This window comes from Lithobates pipiens, unplaced genomic scaffold (assembly GCF_037356315.1).
Source record: "Lithobates pipiens isolate NorthernLeopardFrog02 unplaced genomic scaffold, aLitPip1_a1.2 Scaffold_19, whole genome shotgun sequence".
Lineage (NCBI taxonomy): Eukaryota > Metazoa > Chordata > Amphibia > Anura > Ranidae > Lithobates > Lithobates pipiens.
In genome coordinates this window covers 184,965,387-184,986,452 of record NW_027507764.1, presented here as the reverse complement: position 1 = coordinate 184,986,452, position 21,066 = coordinate 184,965,387, and the positions used below count along the sequence as shown (strand labels likewise).

Below are 21,066 nucleotides of genomic sequence, written 5' to 3'. Positions count from 1 at the left end.
AAGCCAAGCCCCTAATATTTAAAAAAAAGGTAGCTGCCATTTTTATGTTGCAAGATATTTGTGTAACTGTTTATCAAAGCTATTGTTTCAGTAGAAAAAAAAAATATATATGAATTTTAGTTCACACAAATTCCCAAATTTCCTGTAAAATATACGAGACTATGTCAAGTAGCTAAATACCAAATATTTCAAACATCCTGCACGCATCCATAATATAGATGACACTTTAAAAACCCTGTAAACCCACCCAAATCAATTCTGTTATAAAGCTAGAACTCTGGCAAAGAAAACATACTAAACTATCTAGCAGCTGCGACTGCATGCAAGGAAAACAAATTTGCTTTAATGTCCCCCTCCTCAGTAAAAAAAATGCCCACTTTTCTTTCAGTCCCCAAATGCTGCGTTCAGCCATTGGGAACTAATACAGTTAAAGGAGCTAAGAAAACACCCATTACTTCTGGGTATGGAGGAGTATATTTACTCCCTTTTTATCTCATATGGCAGCCCTGTTGCTTGGTGATTTTGACATTCAGGTGTCTTTGTGGCACAAAAAAACTGTAATGTAGGGATGGGCTTCATGTTCGAGTCGAACATGAGTTCGACTCGAACATTGGCTGTTCACCAGTTCGCCAAACAATGAACAATTTTGGGTGTTCACTGCAAATTCAAAAGCCATGGAACACCCTTTACAAGTCTATGGGAAAAATCAAAAGTGCTAATTTTAAAGCGGAGCTCCACCCTAAAGTGGAGCTTCCGCTCATTGGAACCCTCCCCCCCTCCGGCGCCACAATTGGCACCTTTCAGGGGGGAGGGGGGTGCAGGTACCTGTACAGTACAGGTATCTGCACCCACTTCCGGCATAGATATCTGCAGAAGCTACGCCCCTTTCCGCAGAATCTACGCCCCTTTCCGAAGGTCCCCCGCTGTCTGCTGGGAAACACACGGATCCCAGAGACAGCGGGGACCATCCTTATTGCGCAGCGCGTCTCGCGCATGCGCAGTAGGGAACCGGGAAATTAAGCCGCAAGGGTCCACTTCCTGATTCCCATAACCAAGATGGCGGCGGCAGCACCCGAGAGACGATCGAGAGATCGGCTTCGGGTGCCGACATCGCAGGCACGCTGGGCGGTTAAGTGTCATTATTTTAAAAGTCAGCAGCTACAGTATTTGTAGCTGCTGGCTTTAAAAAAAAACAAAAAACGGCGGGCTCCCACTTTAAAGGCGTATATGCATGTTATTGTAATAAAAAGTGTTTGGGGACTTGGGTCCTGCTCCAAGGGACATGTATCAATGCAAAAAAAAGTTTTAAAAACTGACTTTTTTTTGGGAGCAGTGATTTTAATAATGCTTAAAGTGAAACAATAAAAGTGTAATATTCCTTTAAATATTGTACCTGGGGGGTGTCTATAGTATGCCTGTAAAGTGGCACATGTTTCCCGTGTTTAGAACAGTCTGACAGCAAAGTGTATATATCTAAAGGCTTCTGCGCTCTATGGAAAATAGAAGCAAGTAAAAAAAGAGTAAAAAACGCAGAAAAAAGCAGCAGTCACTATATGAGTTGGCTCTCACTAGTGTGAATTTAAAACAAGGTAAAGGTGTGATGCGCTAATTTCCAACCGTACATATAAAACAATAATGAATAAATGAACTAAACCTTAAAAATAAAAAAACTTAATAAGGTGCAGATATACAATGAGAAAAAAATATTTATACAATATTTAAAAGTGCAAACGTGCATTAATGCATTAAATACAATATTTAAAAGTGCAGACGTGCATTAATGCAACTAAAAGTGGTCAAGTGCATAATGTTTATAAAATATATAGAGATAGCTCAAAAGTGGCTACGTGCATATATTATGCTGCAAACCAAAAAATGCATAAACACGGGTATAGTGTAAAAGTGATTAATTAAGTGGAAAAAAAAAAAAAAAACTTGTTTATAACAAAAAGTGACAGATGATGATATAAAAACAGAATCAAATCTCCGTGGTTACAGTGAAGCACATTAAAGTGTCCCATACATAATCGGATGATGTGACTAGATGAACACACTAAATTAAAGTGCAGCGTGCTGAGCCAACAATCCTTCTGTGGTGGTCCGTGCAAGTGATGCTAATAAAATGCAATTACCTCAACGCTGTGAGGTAAACAGCGGAATTAGTACAGGGCAACCAGGTAACCAGGGACGATCACAAGGATGGCTATGTAGCAGGTTCTTAGAGACTCCTCCAGCTTCCTCATATGTGATATATGGTGCACTCAAAGGGATAGATCAGAGAGGACTGCCATAGTGTAGTATTTAAAACGTGTGATATTTATTTAAAAGAAAATAGATACTACTCACAAACGAAGCTTAAAACAATGCACAGTGATACAGCAGCAGACCGGATATGGACGTTACTTCAGGGTTCCGTTCCTACGCGTTACGTCGTGAAGACTTCAACTGGGATCATCAGGCTGACATCCATTGTGGCTATTTTACAAGAGATTGGAAGGAAGGATTTCCCCATTTCCGGAGCTGAATTCCTAAGCCCTCCGGTCAGAGAAACCTGGCCCTTGGTGACAAGCGTATCAGTTTGTCCAGAGAATGAACTGATCTGCCCCACAATGATAGGATTTTGAGTTGTAGGGGTCTGGAGTGGAAATGGGAAAACCAGCCTCAAAGGAGGCCACCATCAGACCCAGTACTCTCATGCAGAAAAAAAATAGAGAATTCCTGGACTAAGGATTCAGGTCTGGGAGCAGACTTTCTTGTGATAAGCTGGTCCCAACCCATGCTCAGGATTCAACCAAACCCTTTCAAGGTACAAGTTGTGCTGACTGTTCCTTCAACAACAAGTTTTCCAGATATCCCACAATGGGGATGCCCTGGAAGTATAACAAGACAAGAACAGGGGCTAGAACCCTGGTGAACACATGGAAATTCAGAAGACAGGCCAAATGTAGGGGCTACGAACTAAAACCGCTGGGGATCCACAGCAAAACAGCTGAATTGCTGGAAAAATAGGCACATGCAATGATGCATTTTTTATGTCTACATAGGCTAGAGAGTCTCCCTGGTGGCAGGAGGCTATGACAAAACTTGTGGATTCCAAGCAGAATGTTTGGGGTCAGATGAAAATATTTAGGACTTTGAGATCCTAGATGCATGCCTGCTTTTGATTTTGGAACTGTGAAAAGGTTGAAATAAAAATACCAGAAACCTTTCCATCACAGAAATGGGGCAATAACCCTTTGCTCCTGAAGACCTGTGATGGCTGCATGGAGGTTTGCCAATCTGTGTAGTGACAAAGGATGGTTGAAATACATTAACTGGGGAGCTGGAAACAGAACTTTAGTTTTTAGCACCTAGAAAAAAAAAACAACTGTATTCAGGCACCTGAGATGTAGTCTATACAGGTGGCTAAAAGATGCCCCCCCCCCCATAACACTATGGAAATTGGGGTGTCCCTTTATGCCAAGAGGACTTGTCTGCAGGTTTAGGGGCCAAAGAATTGTGGTGAAACTGGACTCCTGGCTTGAGTTTGACCATAGAGGCTGAAGCCTGGGAGCAAAGAAATTGAACTTTTCTTGGCGTCAGACGAGGGAAGAAAACAATTATATACAATACTCGCAGTGCTGACATGAACACCATAAAGATACACAAAAATATACAAAATTCCCCTGTAAAATAGACAGCTCATGTCCAAGACTGGGAGATCTATTGCACCCAAAACATAAACATGTGGCAGAAGTTCCCTGCTTGTGAATTAGTGTACCATTACTCAAAAAAGAAAAAAACATGAGTACTTTTTTATTTTAATAAAGGAATTTGTTAAAAACTGTCTTTGTCTTTATTTACACTTTTTTTTCTGACTGAGTGGAGGTATTATAAACCCCTTACTTATTCACATAAGGGGGTTGGTATATGGGGGTCTAATTCTTATTAACCACTTTCAGGGGGCATTTTTACCCCCTTCCTGTCCAGGCCAGCTTTCAGCACTGTCAAACTTTGAATCACAATTGTGCGGTAATGCAACACTGTACCCATATGAAATTATTCATCTTTTTCCCCCCCACCAATAGAACTTTCTTTTGTTGGCATTTGATCACTACTGGCCTGTTTATTTTTTGTGCATTTTTTATCATATACAATTGGTCCCCTGCCCCTTAGTCAATTCCACTGACTAAAACAAGCTTAAATAAAACACATGAAATGCTTAAAATATGCTTTTAAACACTTGTATACCTGCTCAAAATGCTCACATAAAAATGCCTGAAAGTCCCTGCAGCTCAAATTGCACTCTTACAGAGAAAAAGTTGATAACATAAGGATCAGACAGTACAATTGGCTAATATGGTATGGTAGCAAATTACAGTATATTAAAGTTCTTTTAAACCAAAAGAAAAAAAAAAAAAAAAAAAAAAAAAAAATATATATATATATATATATATATATATATATATATATATATATATATATATATATATATATATATATATATATATATATATATATATATATATATATATATAAACAATGTTTTAATGTGATACTAAAGCAATGCCTTCCTTAAATAGTTAATTTAGAATGTAACTATTAAAATTAACTAAACTAAACACTATATTAAAGCGGAGGTTCACACAAAAATTGAACCTCCGCTTTTCGAAACCCTCCCCCCCTCTGGTGTCACATTTGCCACCTTTCAGGGGGGGGGGGGGTGCAGATACCTGTCAAAGACAGGTATTTGCACCCACTTCCGAGGAACGACTCCCACGGGAGTCTATGCCTCTTCCCGTCCCGCTGTCTGCTGGGACACACACAGGTCCCAGAGACAGTATGGACCATTTGGATTGTGCTGTGCGACTCGCATATGCGCAATTGGGTACCGGGAAGTGAAGCAGTAAGGCTTCATTTCCTAATTCCCTTACCGAAGATGGCGGCGGCGGCAGCATCCGAAGACCGAGGGATGGTTCGGCCTCGGGTGCCGACATCGCTGGACCCTGGGACAGGTGAGTGTCCTTATTTTAAAAATCAGCAGCTGCAGTATTTGTAGCTGCTAACTTTAAAAAAATTAAAAATACAGTTTTCAACGGACTCCCACTTTAAAGTAGAAATGAGGACTAGGGTGCAAGGGGAGCACCTGCCACAATGCATGGCATGCTTGTAGATTATGGTAAAACTACCTCTGATTTTGCCCTGTTTGTCAAAGGACAGCTCTGTGCTCTCCCTCGCCACTCCACAGTTCCAGCACCAACTTTGCAGTAGTGGCTGCCAGTTTCTCCCACTTTTGGCCATAGGGCAGCCTATGGAGTTGCACTATCTTGAAATGGGCAGAGCTTCTGTGCACATTACAGATGTTAGGAGTGTACACTGCACTACACATGTTCAGTAGGAATGGAGCTTTTTTTTTTTTTGCAGAAGTCCCTTCTGTTGATTAACTGTGAATTTTGTTTTTTCTTGAAATCATAGTGCTTAAAATTACCATACTATATACAATTGTGTCACACTTGGCACTGTATGCAAACAGTAATTTTTTTTCAAAAATTGTAACGTAAACTTACGCTTACCATAATCATCTGGAAAAGGTTGGGTATCAAGTTGCCCTGTTCAATGTCCCTATAAAAAAAAAATATATATATATATAAAATGTATGTTTGAATGATATGTACATGTATCCTGTGTTAAAAAGGCTATGCTGTTAATTCACAGTTGTTTGGTGGAGGGATTTGTTGTTCATTTCACCCTAGCCTTTTGTACCAAAGGTTAAACTAAGCCTTTATGACATATCATTGCCCTTTGCGTTATAATACAAAATAATGAAACGATCTTCACATTTTCTTTTGCTTAAGTGTAAGGTGTTATTTTGATGCATGTTCTACTAATACGTTTGCCCCTTAAGGCCCCATTCACATTATGACAACTCAAGGTGTTGCACACATGCACGGTTTTGCATAGGGCAACCTATTTATTTGAAACAAACGTGGCAGTAGCTAATGTACCTTTTTGAACTTCCAAGTGTTTTTAACACTGAAAAAACACATTTGCTTTCTGAATTTTGGGTACCATTAAGGAAGGGTGCCACAAGCGACAGGCGTGTTTTGTAAACATGCATGTTTGTTAAATTATATAGTGCAAATGCAGCCTAAAAGTTATAAAAAGATCAACAAACAGAAGTTAATTTCAGTCCCCCCAATAATGTATAATTATCAGGCATGCATTCATGGATCGATAAGCATAGAGGACAATTTTGGTATGCTTCACTTGATTATTGCTAGTTACATTTCATTATTAAGCAGCAGCTGCTAAATTGGGAGGATAAGATGAAAAGAGGAGGTCATTTTAGAAAACTGAATGAACAAGTATGAAGAGTAGATCAGTTTTTAACAAATGAACACAGTCACACATACCAAGCCAAACGGCAAAACATGTTAAATGCAGGTGGTTATAAATCTGTTAAAATCCATACAAATGCAGACAAAAATTTACAAAAATGCCCTTAAAGATGATTTTCAATCTGATGAAAAAGCACGATATGTTTTACCTAATAAGATACAAAACAGCTGAAATCACTAAAATAATTAAAAAAATGCTACTAAATAACATAAAAAATAAATAAACCAATTAAGCATCTCATTCCACAAGCTGCAAGTTCGTAGCCACCCCACCATTTTCCATTATACTGGGGCCAACTAACACATACAGTACACAGAACAAGGAAATAATGTATTTTTTGTTTAGATCTAACTAAGCCTTACATACTCAGAAGCGGATAACAGTTCAAACTCATGTGCCTATGCTTTTAAGTTAGATACAAAAGCACTTAATTTCTTTTTATCATTGCTCCTTCATAGGACGTACTTTTTACTTTAAGAAAGGAAACCTGAACTTGGAACATTTAGACCCCTTTCATACTGAGGCGCTTTCATGCTAAAAAAAGAAAAGCACCTGAAAAGCTCACAAAAACCTATTTCCATTCAAATCAATGAATGCTTTCACACGGGGGCAAGTGCACTGACAGGGCAGTGAAAAAAAACGCCCCTCTCCATTGAAAGCTCTTCAAAAGCGCCTGAAAGGCTCTTCAAAAGCTCTCAGTGTTTTACTGGCAGTATAGAAGCGCCTCAGGGTGAAAGGGGCCCTAAAGCAAACTAATACAGAGACTGTACATCATGTACCCTAAAGCCCCATACACACTATCAGATTATCTGCTGAGTTTTTCCTTCAGATTTACCAAAACCATGTAGTAGAAGGACCTGCCTGATTGCATACAAATTGAAACTCCTAAGGTTTGTCCTCATATTATATGGTTTTGGTAAATCTGAAGGAAAAACTCAGCAGATTATCTGATAGTGTGTATGGGGCTTTAAGGTGCCTTATGCCTCACTGGAATCTCCAAATAAACCAAAACTTTGCTATGGAGTATGCATGTTCACCAGCCTCTTACAAGACAATGCTCAGTGCAATCACCTGGTTCCAGCACTTTCACATGTGGTAAGGATGGCATACCTAGCCTTAGGCACATGCCACTTTCAGAAAGTCAGTATTTGAATAAGACTTTCAAAAGGCTGCAGCAGTGAATTCATGGGGCTAAAAGGGAGGGGCAAATGGTACAAAAAGTAATCTTAACTAGTTATGGCATCATTATATAGGAGCAGCTAATTTACAGGGGTTTATTTATTAATAGACTGTGCACCTTGCAATTGCAATCATTTTAACCAGAGCTTTGCGAATGTGATTAAAGTGATTGTAAAGTCTTGTTTAACCACTTAACAACCGGCCCATAGCTGAATGAAGGCTACAGGGTGATTGCATAACTCTGACGTCCTCCCAGAATCCGGCTCTGGCGCACCCCCTGGGGCGGACACACCAAACACATCCGTGACCGCCGGGACATCATGGATCACAGTAAATGGCCGCTGATATCAAATGACAGAGCGATCACATGTAAACAAACCGGTGGTTCCTCTTCCCCCTCTCCGTCCAGCGTGAGTGGAAAGGGAAGAGATTGGTTACAGCAGCGCTGATATGTGGCATGTGTAGTGCCTACAGCGCTGATATGTGATAAATCCATCCATACATCCATTCTCAGCAATGCATACCCATCCATCCTCTGCATACTCATCCATCCATCCTCTGCATACCCATCCATCCATCCTCTGCATAATTATCCATACTCTGCATACCCATCCATCCATCCATGCTCACCCATCCATACCCAGCATACTCATCCAACCATACATGCGCACCCATCCATACTCATCCACCCATACTCATCCACCCATACTCATCCACCCATACTCATCCACCCATACTCATCCACCCATACTCACCCATCCATACTCACCCATCCATACTCACCCATCCATACTCAGCATACTCATCCATCCATACTCATCCATCCATCCTCATCCATCCATCCTCAGCCATCCCATCCACCCCCATCCATAATTAGTCATACCCATCCATACTCAGCCATACCCAGCAATACTCAGCCATACCCAGCCTTACTCAGCTGTACCCGGCCATGCTCAGCAAACCCCATCCATGACTCATCCATCCCCATTCATGCTCATCCCTGCCCCATCAGTTATCATCCATGCCACTACAGTGCCGTACAAAGTGTAATAGGTAGTCAAATTAGATTTGAAACACCTGATGGTGCTCCCTGCATGTTGTTCCTCTGTATGTGGCACGCTGTGGAAAAGTCTCACACATGTGGTATCGCCATACTCAGGAGGAGTAGGAAAATCAATTTTGTGGTGTAATTTTTGGTATGTGTTAGAAATATTGTGTAAATGGACACATTTTCCAAAAACTTGTAGAAAAAAATTATGTGTTGACATGTTCAAAAGACTCAATATGCCTCATAGATTATACATTGGGTTGTTTTCTTTCCAAAATGGGGTCATTTTTGGAGCTTTTCCATTGTCCTGGTTCTCCAAGGTCTTCAAAAGTGTAATGCCGCGTACACACGATCGGACTATCCGGCAGACTTAGTCCAGCGGACCAGAGTCCGCCGGACAATTCGACCGTGTGTGGGCTCCGGCAGACTTAGAAAGAAGACTTGACTCAAAATTGTCCACCGGACGCGGCTGTCTGGCGGACAATCTGCTTGTCCCTGCGGCCCCCCACCCCAAAGCACCTTGTCCCCATGTTGATGAAGACAAGGGCCTCTTCCCAACAACCCTGGCCGTTGGTTGTCAGGGTCTGCAGGCCAGGGGCTTATCGGAATCCGGGAGCCCCCTTTAATAAGGGGGCCCCCAGATTCCGGCTCCCACCCTATGTGAATGAGAATGGGGTATGATGTACCCCTACCCATTCACCTGGGGAAAAAAAAGTGTAAATAAAAAAACACACAACACGTTTTTAAAGTAGTTTATTATTCAGCTCCGGGGGTCTTCTTTCGACTTCGGGGGTCTTCTCGCTGGGCTCCTCTGCTATTTTCTTCTCTTTTGCCATCAGATCTGCTGGCTGGCTCCAACTGTGTCCAATCACAGCAGGAGCAGCGATCCGGTTGTGCGCACGCATGCCCCCTACACCACGTCCACAAAATCATGTACAAGTACGTGATTTTGTGCAGCTGAGCTGCCCTGCTGCAGTATATGTATATGGGGCGGTCAGGAAGTGATTAAGCTATGCTGATTTCCACCATCCAATCATGTGCAAGGAAAAAAAATTGCATTGCGCTACATAAAGAAGGCCTAGGCTATAAGAAGATTGCCAAGACCCTGAAACTGAGCTGCAGCATGGTGGCCAATACCATACAGCTGTTTAATAATTTTAATTTTGGACAGAAGCCAATTAACCTACCGGCATGTCTTTGGATTGTGGGAGGAAACCGGAGTACCCAGAGGAAACCCACGGAGCCACAGGGAGAACATGCAAACTCCAGGCAGGTAGTGTCATGGTTGGGATTTGAACCAGCGACCCTTCTTACTGCTAGGTGAGAGTGCTAACCACTACACCACTGTGCTGCCATTCAAGTTAGCAAAAGCAAATCAGAAGACAGAAAGTGAAAACACTGCACACCAGAGCCCAGCCACTATACAGACCAGTGAAGGTACAACTTCAGGCTAAGATCCTCATGACTACACCCCTTTGATGTTTCATGCCACCCATGGGGCATAATCATAGAGATCACAGAGAGATCTATGACTGAGATCCAAGGGTAGTCAGAAGAGTGTAGTCAGGAGGAGCTTAGGCTGAAGCCATATCTCCACCTGTCTATATAAGGCCTGGGCTCCAATGCGTGGCGTTTCCACCTTCTGTCTGTACAATCTCAAAAAAGTGCAGTCTCTTTACTTTGTACCAATACTGTAATTTGCTAGTGCACATTACATAAAGAGGATCCATGAGGTTGGATATTAAATAGTTTGCCCTAAAAATGTTTAATTTAGCAGCTGCAAATACTGAAGACTTTTAACATAAGGACCCTTACATGTTCAGAGATCCATCAATGTCTGCACCCGAGCAGATTCTTCTATTGGCTTTGGGTGCAGGCGCTGGCATCTTACGCAAAGGGAAACCAGCAGCGAAACCTTCCAGCTCCACAGCCGGTTTCCTACTGCACATGCATGAATGGTGAATGGTCTTGCAGTCTTCTGAGACCTGTGTGTATCCCAGAAGACTGTGGGGAAAAGGAGGAAAGCCAAACATTTTCATTAATTGACACGGTGATGTGACCCGGAAGTGGGAGCGGGTACCTGTTAAAAACAGGTACCTGCTCCCACCTCTCCCCAAAAAGTGCTAAATGTGAAAGTGGGGGTAGGATGCAAACAAGTGAAACTTTCCCTTTTGGGTGAAGCTCCCCTTTAAAGTGATTGTAAAGTCTTGTTTTTTTTTGTTGTTTTTTTAAATAGCAAACATATTATACTTAGCTGCTTTATGCAGTTAGTTGGTTCTCTTCTCGGGCCCCTCTTTGCTGCTCCTGGCCCATCTCTTTTGTTGAGTCCCCTCAAAGCAAACAGCTTGCTATGGGGGCACCTGAGCTGAGCTGCAGCTCCGTGTGTCCATTCAGAAACGGAGCTGCCGTTGGGCCCTACCCCTTCTCTTCCCTGATTGGCTGAGTTTCATTGACAGCCGCAATAGCCAATGGTGCTGCTGCTGTGTGCCAGCCAATCAGGAGGAAGAGTCCCAGACAACCAAGGGATTTGTGGACATTGCCGGACAGAGAGGGGGCTCAGGTAAATATTAGGGGATGCTGGGGGGCTGCTACACACAGAAACCTTCTCCTTTAAGGGACTTGTTATTCAGTACTTTGTGCACGATTTGTGAAATTTTGCACTGTGGTTTTCACTTGAAAGACGGGATGACATACACAAATGATCCCAAAACTGGTTAAGATTACATTTGAAGTGCGAATTACTTTATCATTTGCCCTTCTCTTTTAGCCACCATTTACACTTCAGCAATTTTCTGCTGGTTGACTATGCCTTACTACACAGTATCCCATTCTTTCTATTTGTCCCTGTTCAAGCTTGTGCACTCAATCACTCTACGCCCTATGCTCAAAAACATACATGAGTTTTTTTTTTTGCATATTCAGGGGTTTTTAAACCAATAGAATTCAGTGGGAATGTTCTATTTCCCTGACAGACTCCATGGCAGCCTACGTGTGGGTTGACCCGCCTTCACTCCAATGCTATAGGACCCCATTCAAATAAAAGAGCACTCACCACTCCACACGGTGTTCCTTTTTTGTCCTCCTCCATTTGGACCTACACATGCTGTTCGGTTGGATTTCGGATTTCTCTCTTTGCATACCTATGCGGTGCAAGCTCAGTACCCAGCCATGGGCGGGCGAGTAGCTTTGAGGCTGGACGGTCCCCTGTATGAGGGTGGTTGCCTCGGTATGCCCCGGACGAACATTCAGGAGGAATCACTAAGGCTGGCAAGGTCTGAAGAGTTTTTTCTTTCTCCATGGCAGTCATATATTTGTATATGTTTGTGGCTATTCCCTGGCATTTGTTTATTCCCCCTGTATGGCGGCTGGAGCGCTTTGCGTTTCCAGGTCGCCGCATTGTCTTCCGCATTCTGGACGCGCCTGCGCGGTAGCCTTTTTCGATATTGAGGCTTGGTGTGCGTGTGCGCGGTTCAACCGAGCTATAGCGGCCGCACAGGTGCAGTATGGCCATCCCTCCACTACGCAAGTGCGAGGTGAGGGAGCGGTGACGTCATGGGTGGGGATTTTAAAAACCAGACTGCTGCCTCAGTCTCACTGGGTATGTCAGTGCATCGGAAGCCCCAGTCTGCAAAGGTGAGCATCGTTACTATGGATAATTAGATGCAGTGAGTGCATGTTGGAATACATGTATTTAAAAAAAAAAAAAAAAAAAAAAGAGAAAGTTTTTAATTTGGTAATCTTGTTTAAAAAAAAAATATATATATATATATATATATATAATATATTTAATGAATTATTTCTAAATATTATTGAGATATATTTATGTGCTTTCCCTTGGGACCTCATCTTTTCTTTGCAGACTATCTTGTATCGTGATGCTCTTCGTCCAAAAATGATGGACAAATCACCGCCTTTAAGTGGCCATCCCTTACGCACTAGGTATGTGCTGATAAGGAGAGGGGTGGAATTAACAGTCGCATTTGTTTGCGTTTTCTTTTTGATGCCATTTTTTCCCCCTTTCCTGTCTTGTGTTAGCCCTTTCAGGTTGGATCCTCAGGATAAAGACCTTGCCAGGCCACATCACCATTCGTCTAGATCCAGAGGGGAATCACTGCGTGGATCTCATCATCAGAGGAGAAGTTCACATTTCTCCTCCAGACACCGCTCTCACCGCCATGATAGTCGCTCTGATCGCAGAGAGTGCTGGGGATGTGGGACTCGAGTCCCGGAGGGCAAATCGCTGTGTAATCAATGTTATGCCCAGGCGGTTGGAGAAAAAGAATCAGAAAGCCAGCGTATGGAATCCCTGGTGAAACGTGTGGCTCAGCAGTCTCTGAGAGACATGGACACCTCTCACATGCTGAGTCAATCTACTTCCTTGTCTGGCCCTCAGGCTGATGAGGCCCGTGATGATCCGGGCACTTCCCAGCCCTATGCAGCATCTAATGCGACTTCGGAAGACGAGTTCCAAGGTGAGGAAGATATCGGGGGTTTCGACTTTGCTATGGTCTCCCCTCTGATTAAGGCAGTTAAGGAAGCCCTTAAGTGGGAAGACTCATCTACCCCTCCAGCGAAGCAGAAGAAATTCTTCAAACAGCTGGGGAAGGAACGTCCAAACTTTCCTTTTCTTACTGAACTGAAAGATATTTTTGAGGAAGAGTGGAGTAAAGTGGACAGGAAGTCCTCTATGACTAATAAAACTTCCAGGTTGTATCCCTTCAAAAGAGAAGATGTAAAGCATCTGGAAAATGCCCCCCTGGCGGATGCGGCTTTGATGCGCTTGGCCAAACACGTTACCCTCCCATTGGAGGATTCAGTGTCCTTTAAGGACGGCCTGGAGAGGAAAATTGACCATGACCTTAAGAAGATTTATGGTCTGGCTGGGATGGCCTGCAAACCTGCCCTGGCGCTAGCAGCTATGTCTAAGGCCATGGAAGCTTGGTCTGAAAATGTGGAATCCTTCCTTAAGGGCGTTTCCGAGGATCTGGCTAAGAATTCAGCAGCAGCAGAACTGAAGCTGGCGGCAGTCTTTCTGGGGGAGGCGTCCATTGATCTAATCCGTCTGTTGGCACGCGTGATGCTGTCGTCAGTGACGGCTAAGCGGGCCTTGTGTTTACGTCCCTGGCTAGCTGACCCAGTTTCTAAGCAGGCGTGGTGTAAGATCCCCTTCGAGGGCTCTACGTTATTTGGTAACAAGTTGGATGAAGCCATTACACGTGCTACAGGTGGCAAGTCTGGTTTCCTTCCCCAGGACAGAAGACTTTTGGGTCGGAAGAGACCACAGTATAAAAAAACGCAGCCCAGAGTGGACAAGAGACACACGTTCCTACAAACCGGGTCGGGACTTCAGAAGGAATAAGTACAGAGGTCAGACTTCCTTTCGTAAGCCCAGTAAGAACCAGTCATCCAGTGGTCGCGAGCAGGCTAAGTCTTTCTGAGGTTGCGCCCGCCCAGACAGGTCGGGTGGGGGCTCGGCTATCCCTCTTTCGGCACGTTTGGGTGGCCTCAATCTCAGATTACTGGGTAGTCAGAATGGTCTCGGTGGGCCACAGATGGACCTACTCCAGCTCCCCTCCTCCCAGATTCGTGCCCACCCTGCTCCCTCGCTCGGAGGAACAAAGTCAAGTACTGTCTTCTTATGAGGATCTGTTGAAGGCTCAAGGAGTGGTAATTCAGGTGCCAAAGGAAGAGTGGTTTCAGGGAGTCTATTCTCCTCTTTTCCTGGTTCGAAAGAAAAGCGCCTCCTGGTGCCCAGTGATAGATCTCACCTATCTAAACATATACAAAGAGTATGGGAAATTCAAGATGGAAACTCTTTCGACCATTCAACAAGCCATACAGACGGGAGACTGGTTGATTTCGATCTACTTAAAGGACGCCTATCTCCATGTCCCGGTAGAAAAGGATTTTCAAAAATTCCTAAGATTTCACATAGGTCAAGACCATCTCCAATTTATTTGCCTCCCCTTCGGGTTGACGACCTCACCCCGAGTTTTTTCAAAGGTTCTCCTGGCTGTAGTGGCTTTTATCAGGTTAAAAGGTATTCGACTGTACCATTGCTGGAGCACCGGGAAAAAGTAATCTCTTCTCTGTCCAGCAAACCAAATCTGGCAAAAAGTCATCTAGAGCCGGTCAAGCGGCTAATATATCTAGGAGCCCAATTCGACACTCTGCAGAGTACTATCTCTCTCCCGGACGAAAAAATACCGACAATACGAGAAAGAGTCTCTCGGGCTCTATACACTCAGCACCTAAAAGCTTCTCAGTGTCTCAAGATCATTGGTACGATGGTCTCGACAGCCCCGATGGTGAAATGGGCTTTGTGGAGGCTTCACCCCTTCCAAGCAGGTTTCCTCAAGCAGTGGAAGTCAGGGGACAAAAATTAGAGTATTCGTATAACCTCAACCATGAGAGAGAGACTCTTTTGGTGGCTACAGCACAAGAACCTGCTGAACTGTCATTCCAACATCCCCATCTCCTGGGTCACTGTCACGATTGATGCCAGTGGGACAGGTTGGGGGGCTCTCTACAGATCAAATCTTGCGCAAGGCAAGTGGGATGCTCATCTCCCCTTACCAGAGTCGAATGTCCTGGAACTTCGGGCAGCCTGGTGTGCTCTCCAGCAATTCTCTCACCTTCTGAAAGGGAAGTCAGTGTTATTACGGATGGACAACACCACGGCAGTGTCCTAAGTGAAAAGGCAGGGGGGTACTCGGAGCTCTACTCTTCTACGGGAAGTCAAACCCATCCTATCATGGGCACAGAAAAACCTGATGAACATCTCAGCGGTCTTTGTGCCAGGAGTTCAGAACTCTCAGGCGGATTTTCTATCCCAGTCTCAACTGGACAACAACGAATGGTCTCTTCATGTTCAAACCTTCAAGTGGATCCTGTCATTAGGGGTCAGTCCAGAAGTGGATCTTTTCGCCTCTCCCTGCAATTTCAAAATAAAGAAATTTTACACGCAAAGTCATTGCAGTCAGGCCTGTGGGACGGACGCTCTGACGGACCAGTGGAGGTTCAGGAGGGCATATGCTTTCCCTCCACTTTCCGTGATCCTCAGATTCCTTCAGAGGCTCCGAGTGGAAGCAGTAGAGGTTGTGATGATAGCTCCCTATTGGCCCAACAGGCCTTGGTTTCCCCTCCTGGTCCAACTCAGTGTTCGAGATCCCATACCTCTCCCTCTCAGGTCGGACCTTCTTTCTCAGGGTGCAGTTCTACACCCTTGCCCAGCAGTTTTGAGACTGATGGTCTGGTTCTTGAGAGGAAGAGGCTGGAATCCATTGGTTGTGCATCAAGTGTGATTTCCACTCTGATGAGTGCAAGGAGATCAAGTACAAACAAAGTATATGGCAGAATCTGGGACAAATTTGTTAAGTTCTGCTCTTCTTCGAATAGACCTTTTGAACATCCAGGAGTACAGGACATTCTTAGCTTCTTGCAGTCTGGCCTCGATCTTCCTTTATCGGTAAGCTCCCTCAGGGTGCAGGTGTTGGCTCTATCGGCTTTCTCAGGTACATCTTGGGCAGTGCATCCACTGATTCGTCAGTTCTTCCGGGGAGCTTCAAGACTCAAACCCCAAAGAAAGCCTAGATTTCCCAAGTGGGATCTTCCTCTGGTCCTGGACTCAATCTCCGGTCTAAGTATGACGGGGCCATCCCCGCTCTCTATTAAGGATTTCTCAGCAAAAGTTGTTTTCTTAGTTGCAGTCACTTCAGCCAAAAGGGTTTCGGAAATTGGATCCTTGGGCTTCAAAGAGCCTTTTTTGACGTTCTTTCCGGACCGAGTAGTCCTTATTCCCATGTTGGGATCTAATCCAAAGGTTACTTTGGTGTTTCACCAGAACCAGGAAATTGTCCTGCCTACTTAGGACTTCAGATTCTAATGTTCATCCTTTGGATGTTGGAGAAGCCTTGATCTTATCACTTCCCCCTTCAGACGCTCGGAGCATCTCTTTATCTTACCTTCAGGTAGCAACAAGGGGAAGAAAGCTTCAACTAGGACGCTGGCCAGCTGGATTGTAAGAACTATACAACGGGCATATAGGGCAAAGGGCTTGGCTCCGCCAGAGGCGGTGACGGCTCACTCTACCAGGTGTGGCAGCACGCAGGTAAAATCACCTGGTTGTATTCAGGATGGGAAATATGTGTGTCCTAGATTCAGGCTTTATGCAGACTTTTACAATTAGAGGGGAAGAGTTAATGAGCCCAGCTGTAGTAAGTGGGCTCATTAAGGCCTCTACAAAAAACCCCAGCACGCATAGGGAGATGCTCCATCCTGGAACCAGTTGTGTGTATAGACTGGGGAGTCTGAGATCTGTTCTGTGCGGTGAGTTAACGCCTGTGTGGCAAACCCCTACAATAGCGACAGGGACTGGGCGCAGCACAAGGTTGCACCCAGTTGTTAGACAGGGAGTCTACGTGTGTAGTTAGAGGTCAAGCTGACCAGGATTTATTTTCTTGTTTTATTTTGTTTGGCTGTTTATGTATCACTGCATGTAGCAGAAATAAACCGGATCGTTTGTTTTTTGAACCTACACCGCTGTCTGCTGTGCCTGACTTTGTGTTGTGAACCCATCCAGGGGGTCACACACACCCGCTACCGAGTTAACCCCTCACAGTTGGTGGAGAATTTTGGCAGTTTTTTTTTTAAGGCCAGCATGGAGGAGATACTGAGACAGCTGGCTCTAGCCAATGCAAATCAGCAGCAAACAAATGCGGGTTTACAAAGGAGCCTTGCAGCTCAACAACAGACAAATGCAACTTTGCAGCAGAGTATGGAAGCTCAGCAACAAGCCCAGCAGCAGGCAAATGCAAATCAGCAGCAGGCAAATGCAAATCAGCAGCAGACAAATGCAACTTTGCAGCAGAGTTTGGAAGCTCAGCAACAAGCCCAGCAGCGATCTGAAGCCCGCTTCATAGACCTGTTGCAGAAGCAAGAGCAGAATTTTCAACAGCAAATAGAGACATTGATACAGCAACGTCCGCAGACCAATGAAGCAAGTGGGTACAATAATACCGCAACCTTTGGTGTGAGCCGTTTACTGACAAAAATGACTGGAGAGGATGATCCGGAGGTGTTTTTGACCACATTTGAAAGGACTGCTGAAAGGGAAAAGTGGCCTAAGGAGCAATGGGCTGGACTGGTGGCCCCTCTGTTAACTGGGGAATCGCAGAAAGCTTATTATGACCTAGAGCCTGACCAAGTAAAAGACTATGTGGTGCTAAAAGCAGAAATATTGGCACGGCTGGGTGTCACCCTGGCAGTCCGGGCTCAGCGTGTGCATAACTGGACTTTTCAGGTTGGAAAACCTCCCAGGTCTCAAATGTATGATCTCATTCACCTGAGCAGGAAGTGGCTGCAGCCAGAGATTTTGACCGCACCAAACATTGTGGAACGTGTGGTTATGGATCGTTTCCTGAGAGCTCTTCCTACTGCCATCCAAAAATGGGTAAGCCATGGAGACCCAGAAAATGCAGACAAACTTGTGGATCTGGTTGAGAGGTACTTGGCTACAGAGAACTTGACCACCTCTTCCAGGGACTCACGGACTTTCCCCCCTAAGACCAGATCATCCCCAGTGGTGGGTAAGATGACTCCAAGGGGTGAGGGTGGAGAGAGTGAGAGGGTGGGAGTTCTACCTAAGGTCTGGCAGGAGCAGCCCAGGAAGCCCATGCTGCAAGAGGCAGCGAAAAAGATTATTTGCTACCGCTGCCGGCAAGAGGGACATATTGCAGCCAATTGCCCAGTTGTGGATGAGCCTATGCAATGTGACTTTATAAGGGAGAGACGCCAGTCGCTGTTTGCGACAGTTGCATGCACTGCCATTCGGGGACCTGAGAAACATTTATGTAAAATGTGTATTAATGGTAGACATGTTGATGTGTTGCTGGATTCAGGTAGCCTGGTAACATTGATAAAAGCTGAATTAGCTACTACAGAGGTCTCTGGGAAGAACAGGGTGGCTGTTATTTGTGTACATGGGGATACCCGAGAGTATCCTGTAACTTCAGTGTTTTTTGAGACCCCCAAAGGTAACCTCTCTCATCAGGTGGGGTTAGTGTCTCACTTACCACATGATGCTATTGTGGGAAGGGATTTTCCAAAATTCTGGGAACTCTGGGATTGTCCTGAGCCCCCCACTGGTGCCCCTATAAACCAGGTGATTTTACCTGCGTGCTGCCACACAGGGGAATGGCAGACTCATGGGCAGCGGCTCGGCATGTGGCTCCTGACACAATCTGCAAGGCAGCCTCTTGCTCTTCTATTAATACGTACATGTCACATTACTGTGTTGAGCCTGCTTCTCTATCCTCTGTAAATTTTGGTTTAAAGATTTTATCGGTTGATAAAGCAAATTAAATGTTTTCTGTTTAAAGCATACCCACCCGTGTGGTCGGCTAGTTATTTCCCACACGTAGGCTGCCATGGAGTCTGCCAGGGAAAAAGGAAAATTTATTGTCAAATACTTACCGTAATTTTCCTTTCCTGATGGACTCCATGGCAGACGGAGTTCCCACCCATAAGTCTTATGAGGAGGCTAGTTACGGAACACTGTGTGGAGTGGTGAGTGCTCTTTTATTTGAATGGGGTCCTATAACATTGGAGTGGAGGCGGGGTCAACCCACACGTAGGCTGCCATGGAGTCCATCAGGAAAGGAAAATGACGGTAAGTATTTGACAATAAATTTTCCTTTATGCATGTTTTTTTGCACATTTGTATGTGCATTTTTATGCCTGAAAAATTCCTCTCCTCCCTTGGCTATCCCAAGAAACAACCTCCTGAAGCTTACACATGCAAAAAACGCTTGTACACAGTACAAAAAAATGTAGTAATGAAAACAAATAAACCATATTTTTACATAATCACAACATAAAACAATATTTAACCCCTAAACTAGAAAAAAATAAATACAATAAAATCTGGCAAGGAATGTTTTAATAAACACACTCCTACTCTTCTTCTCCTGACAATACCATGTCAAGGAGACTGTTCAACAGAACAAAGAAAAAGACTAGGTATCATTTTTTTTGCTAAAAGCAAGCTCACATTGATTTTTATTACTGCGGAAAAAATACCAATCTGATGATTCATTGCTAACATGCAATAAAGCATTTGTAAATAGTAGAAAAAGGAAGTACTCGATAGATAGAGAAGAAGAGATGCTGCCATTTTATCTATTGCAATATGAAAGAGGGTATTCCAAGCATGCCTTCAGAAACGCATGCTACATGCTTATTTCTGCCAGCCAATTACAAACCAATGTAAATAGCATTTCCCATGCTCTCTGCCTGTGCTGCACTTTTATCAATTACACTGTTTCCAGGTATCTCTGATGACTACAGAACTAAAGTCATATCTTATTTCTGTTGTCTTAATACAGTAAAATGAATGAGCATTATCATGTAAGGACTATAACTGTTACTAGCAGAATCTCTAGCTGAACATAAAGGGAAAAGCCTGAAAAAAGAAAACCAATGCAGTTACACCATCCAATATTCTTTCTATTCTGACAAGTGCACCAGTCCCTGCTGCAGAAAAGCCATGACAGGATATCACCACCTCCAGGCTTTACTGTAGGAATGGTGTTATTTGGATGGTGGGCTGTATTGGATTCCCACCAGACATATGGTTTGGTGTTTTCAAGGTGCATTTTGGCAAAGCTCATTTATGACTGCATGTGGCCTTTCTTGAGGAATGACCCTTTTCTTGCCACCCTCCCATACAATCCAATTTATTATTATTGTTGCCACATGCACACAATGACCACTCTTTGTCCTGCAACTGCTTAAGAATTGCTGCAGGCCTCTTGGTAGACTCTCTGACCAGTTTCCTTCTGGCTCTTTCATCCAGTCTGGAGCGGTGTCCTGATCCAGGGAGGGTCTGTGTTGTACTAAATAATTTCCACTTTTTAATAATAGACTCCACTGTGCTTCTAGGCATTGATAAAGCCTTTAAATTTTTTTTTTTGTACAGTATGTACAGTGTTCATTCGCCACCACCCATACTAGGGCAGTCCTGGAAAGTCTTAAGATACTTCTGTTTTGTTGCAGTTATTTGGCCTGAAAGCCGCAAGTCAGTAAACTTCACTCTAAAGCTTACCCACACATTACAATCTGAGTGGAAATCTGGTTGTAAAATCTCCTTTAGATCTACAAGTACGATCTGGAGATTTTAAGAAAACCCTTATATTACATAGCTTTGGTAATTCTAAAGTTGGTTGTATAGAGATTGTATGGCCAGATTGAAACATATATAGTGACCCTAAATCAAATAGGATGCCTCCCACATGGACCAGGGTGACTGGGTGTGAAGGGGGAAGGGGGGGTGGTGGTCGATTAACTTCCCAAGAGTCAGGTGTTTTATTGGATGGGGAGCACACTGCTGTGCCCTCCTCGTCACATATGCTCTGCCTTTCATTTTTACCTCTGGCTTGTCTGCCACTATCCACAGTCAGCAT

At 44.0% G+C, this 21,066-nt stretch overlaps 1 protein-coding gene across 2 annotated transcripts in view; it reads right to left on the bottom strand.

Moving 5' to 3' along the window:
- Positions 1–21,066, bottom strand: part of ULK4 (unc-51 like kinase 4) — a 951,013-nt gene that overhangs the window by 435,272 nt on the left and 494,675 nt on the right. For both annotated transcript variants that reach the window (XM_077491567.1, XM_077491568.1), the window contains exon 31: positions 5,553–5,601. In XM_077491567.1, coding sequence (XP_077347693.1) covers positions 5,553–5,601 — 49 coding nt within the window. The remainder of the gene's footprint in view (positions 1–5,552; positions 5,602–21,066) is intronic.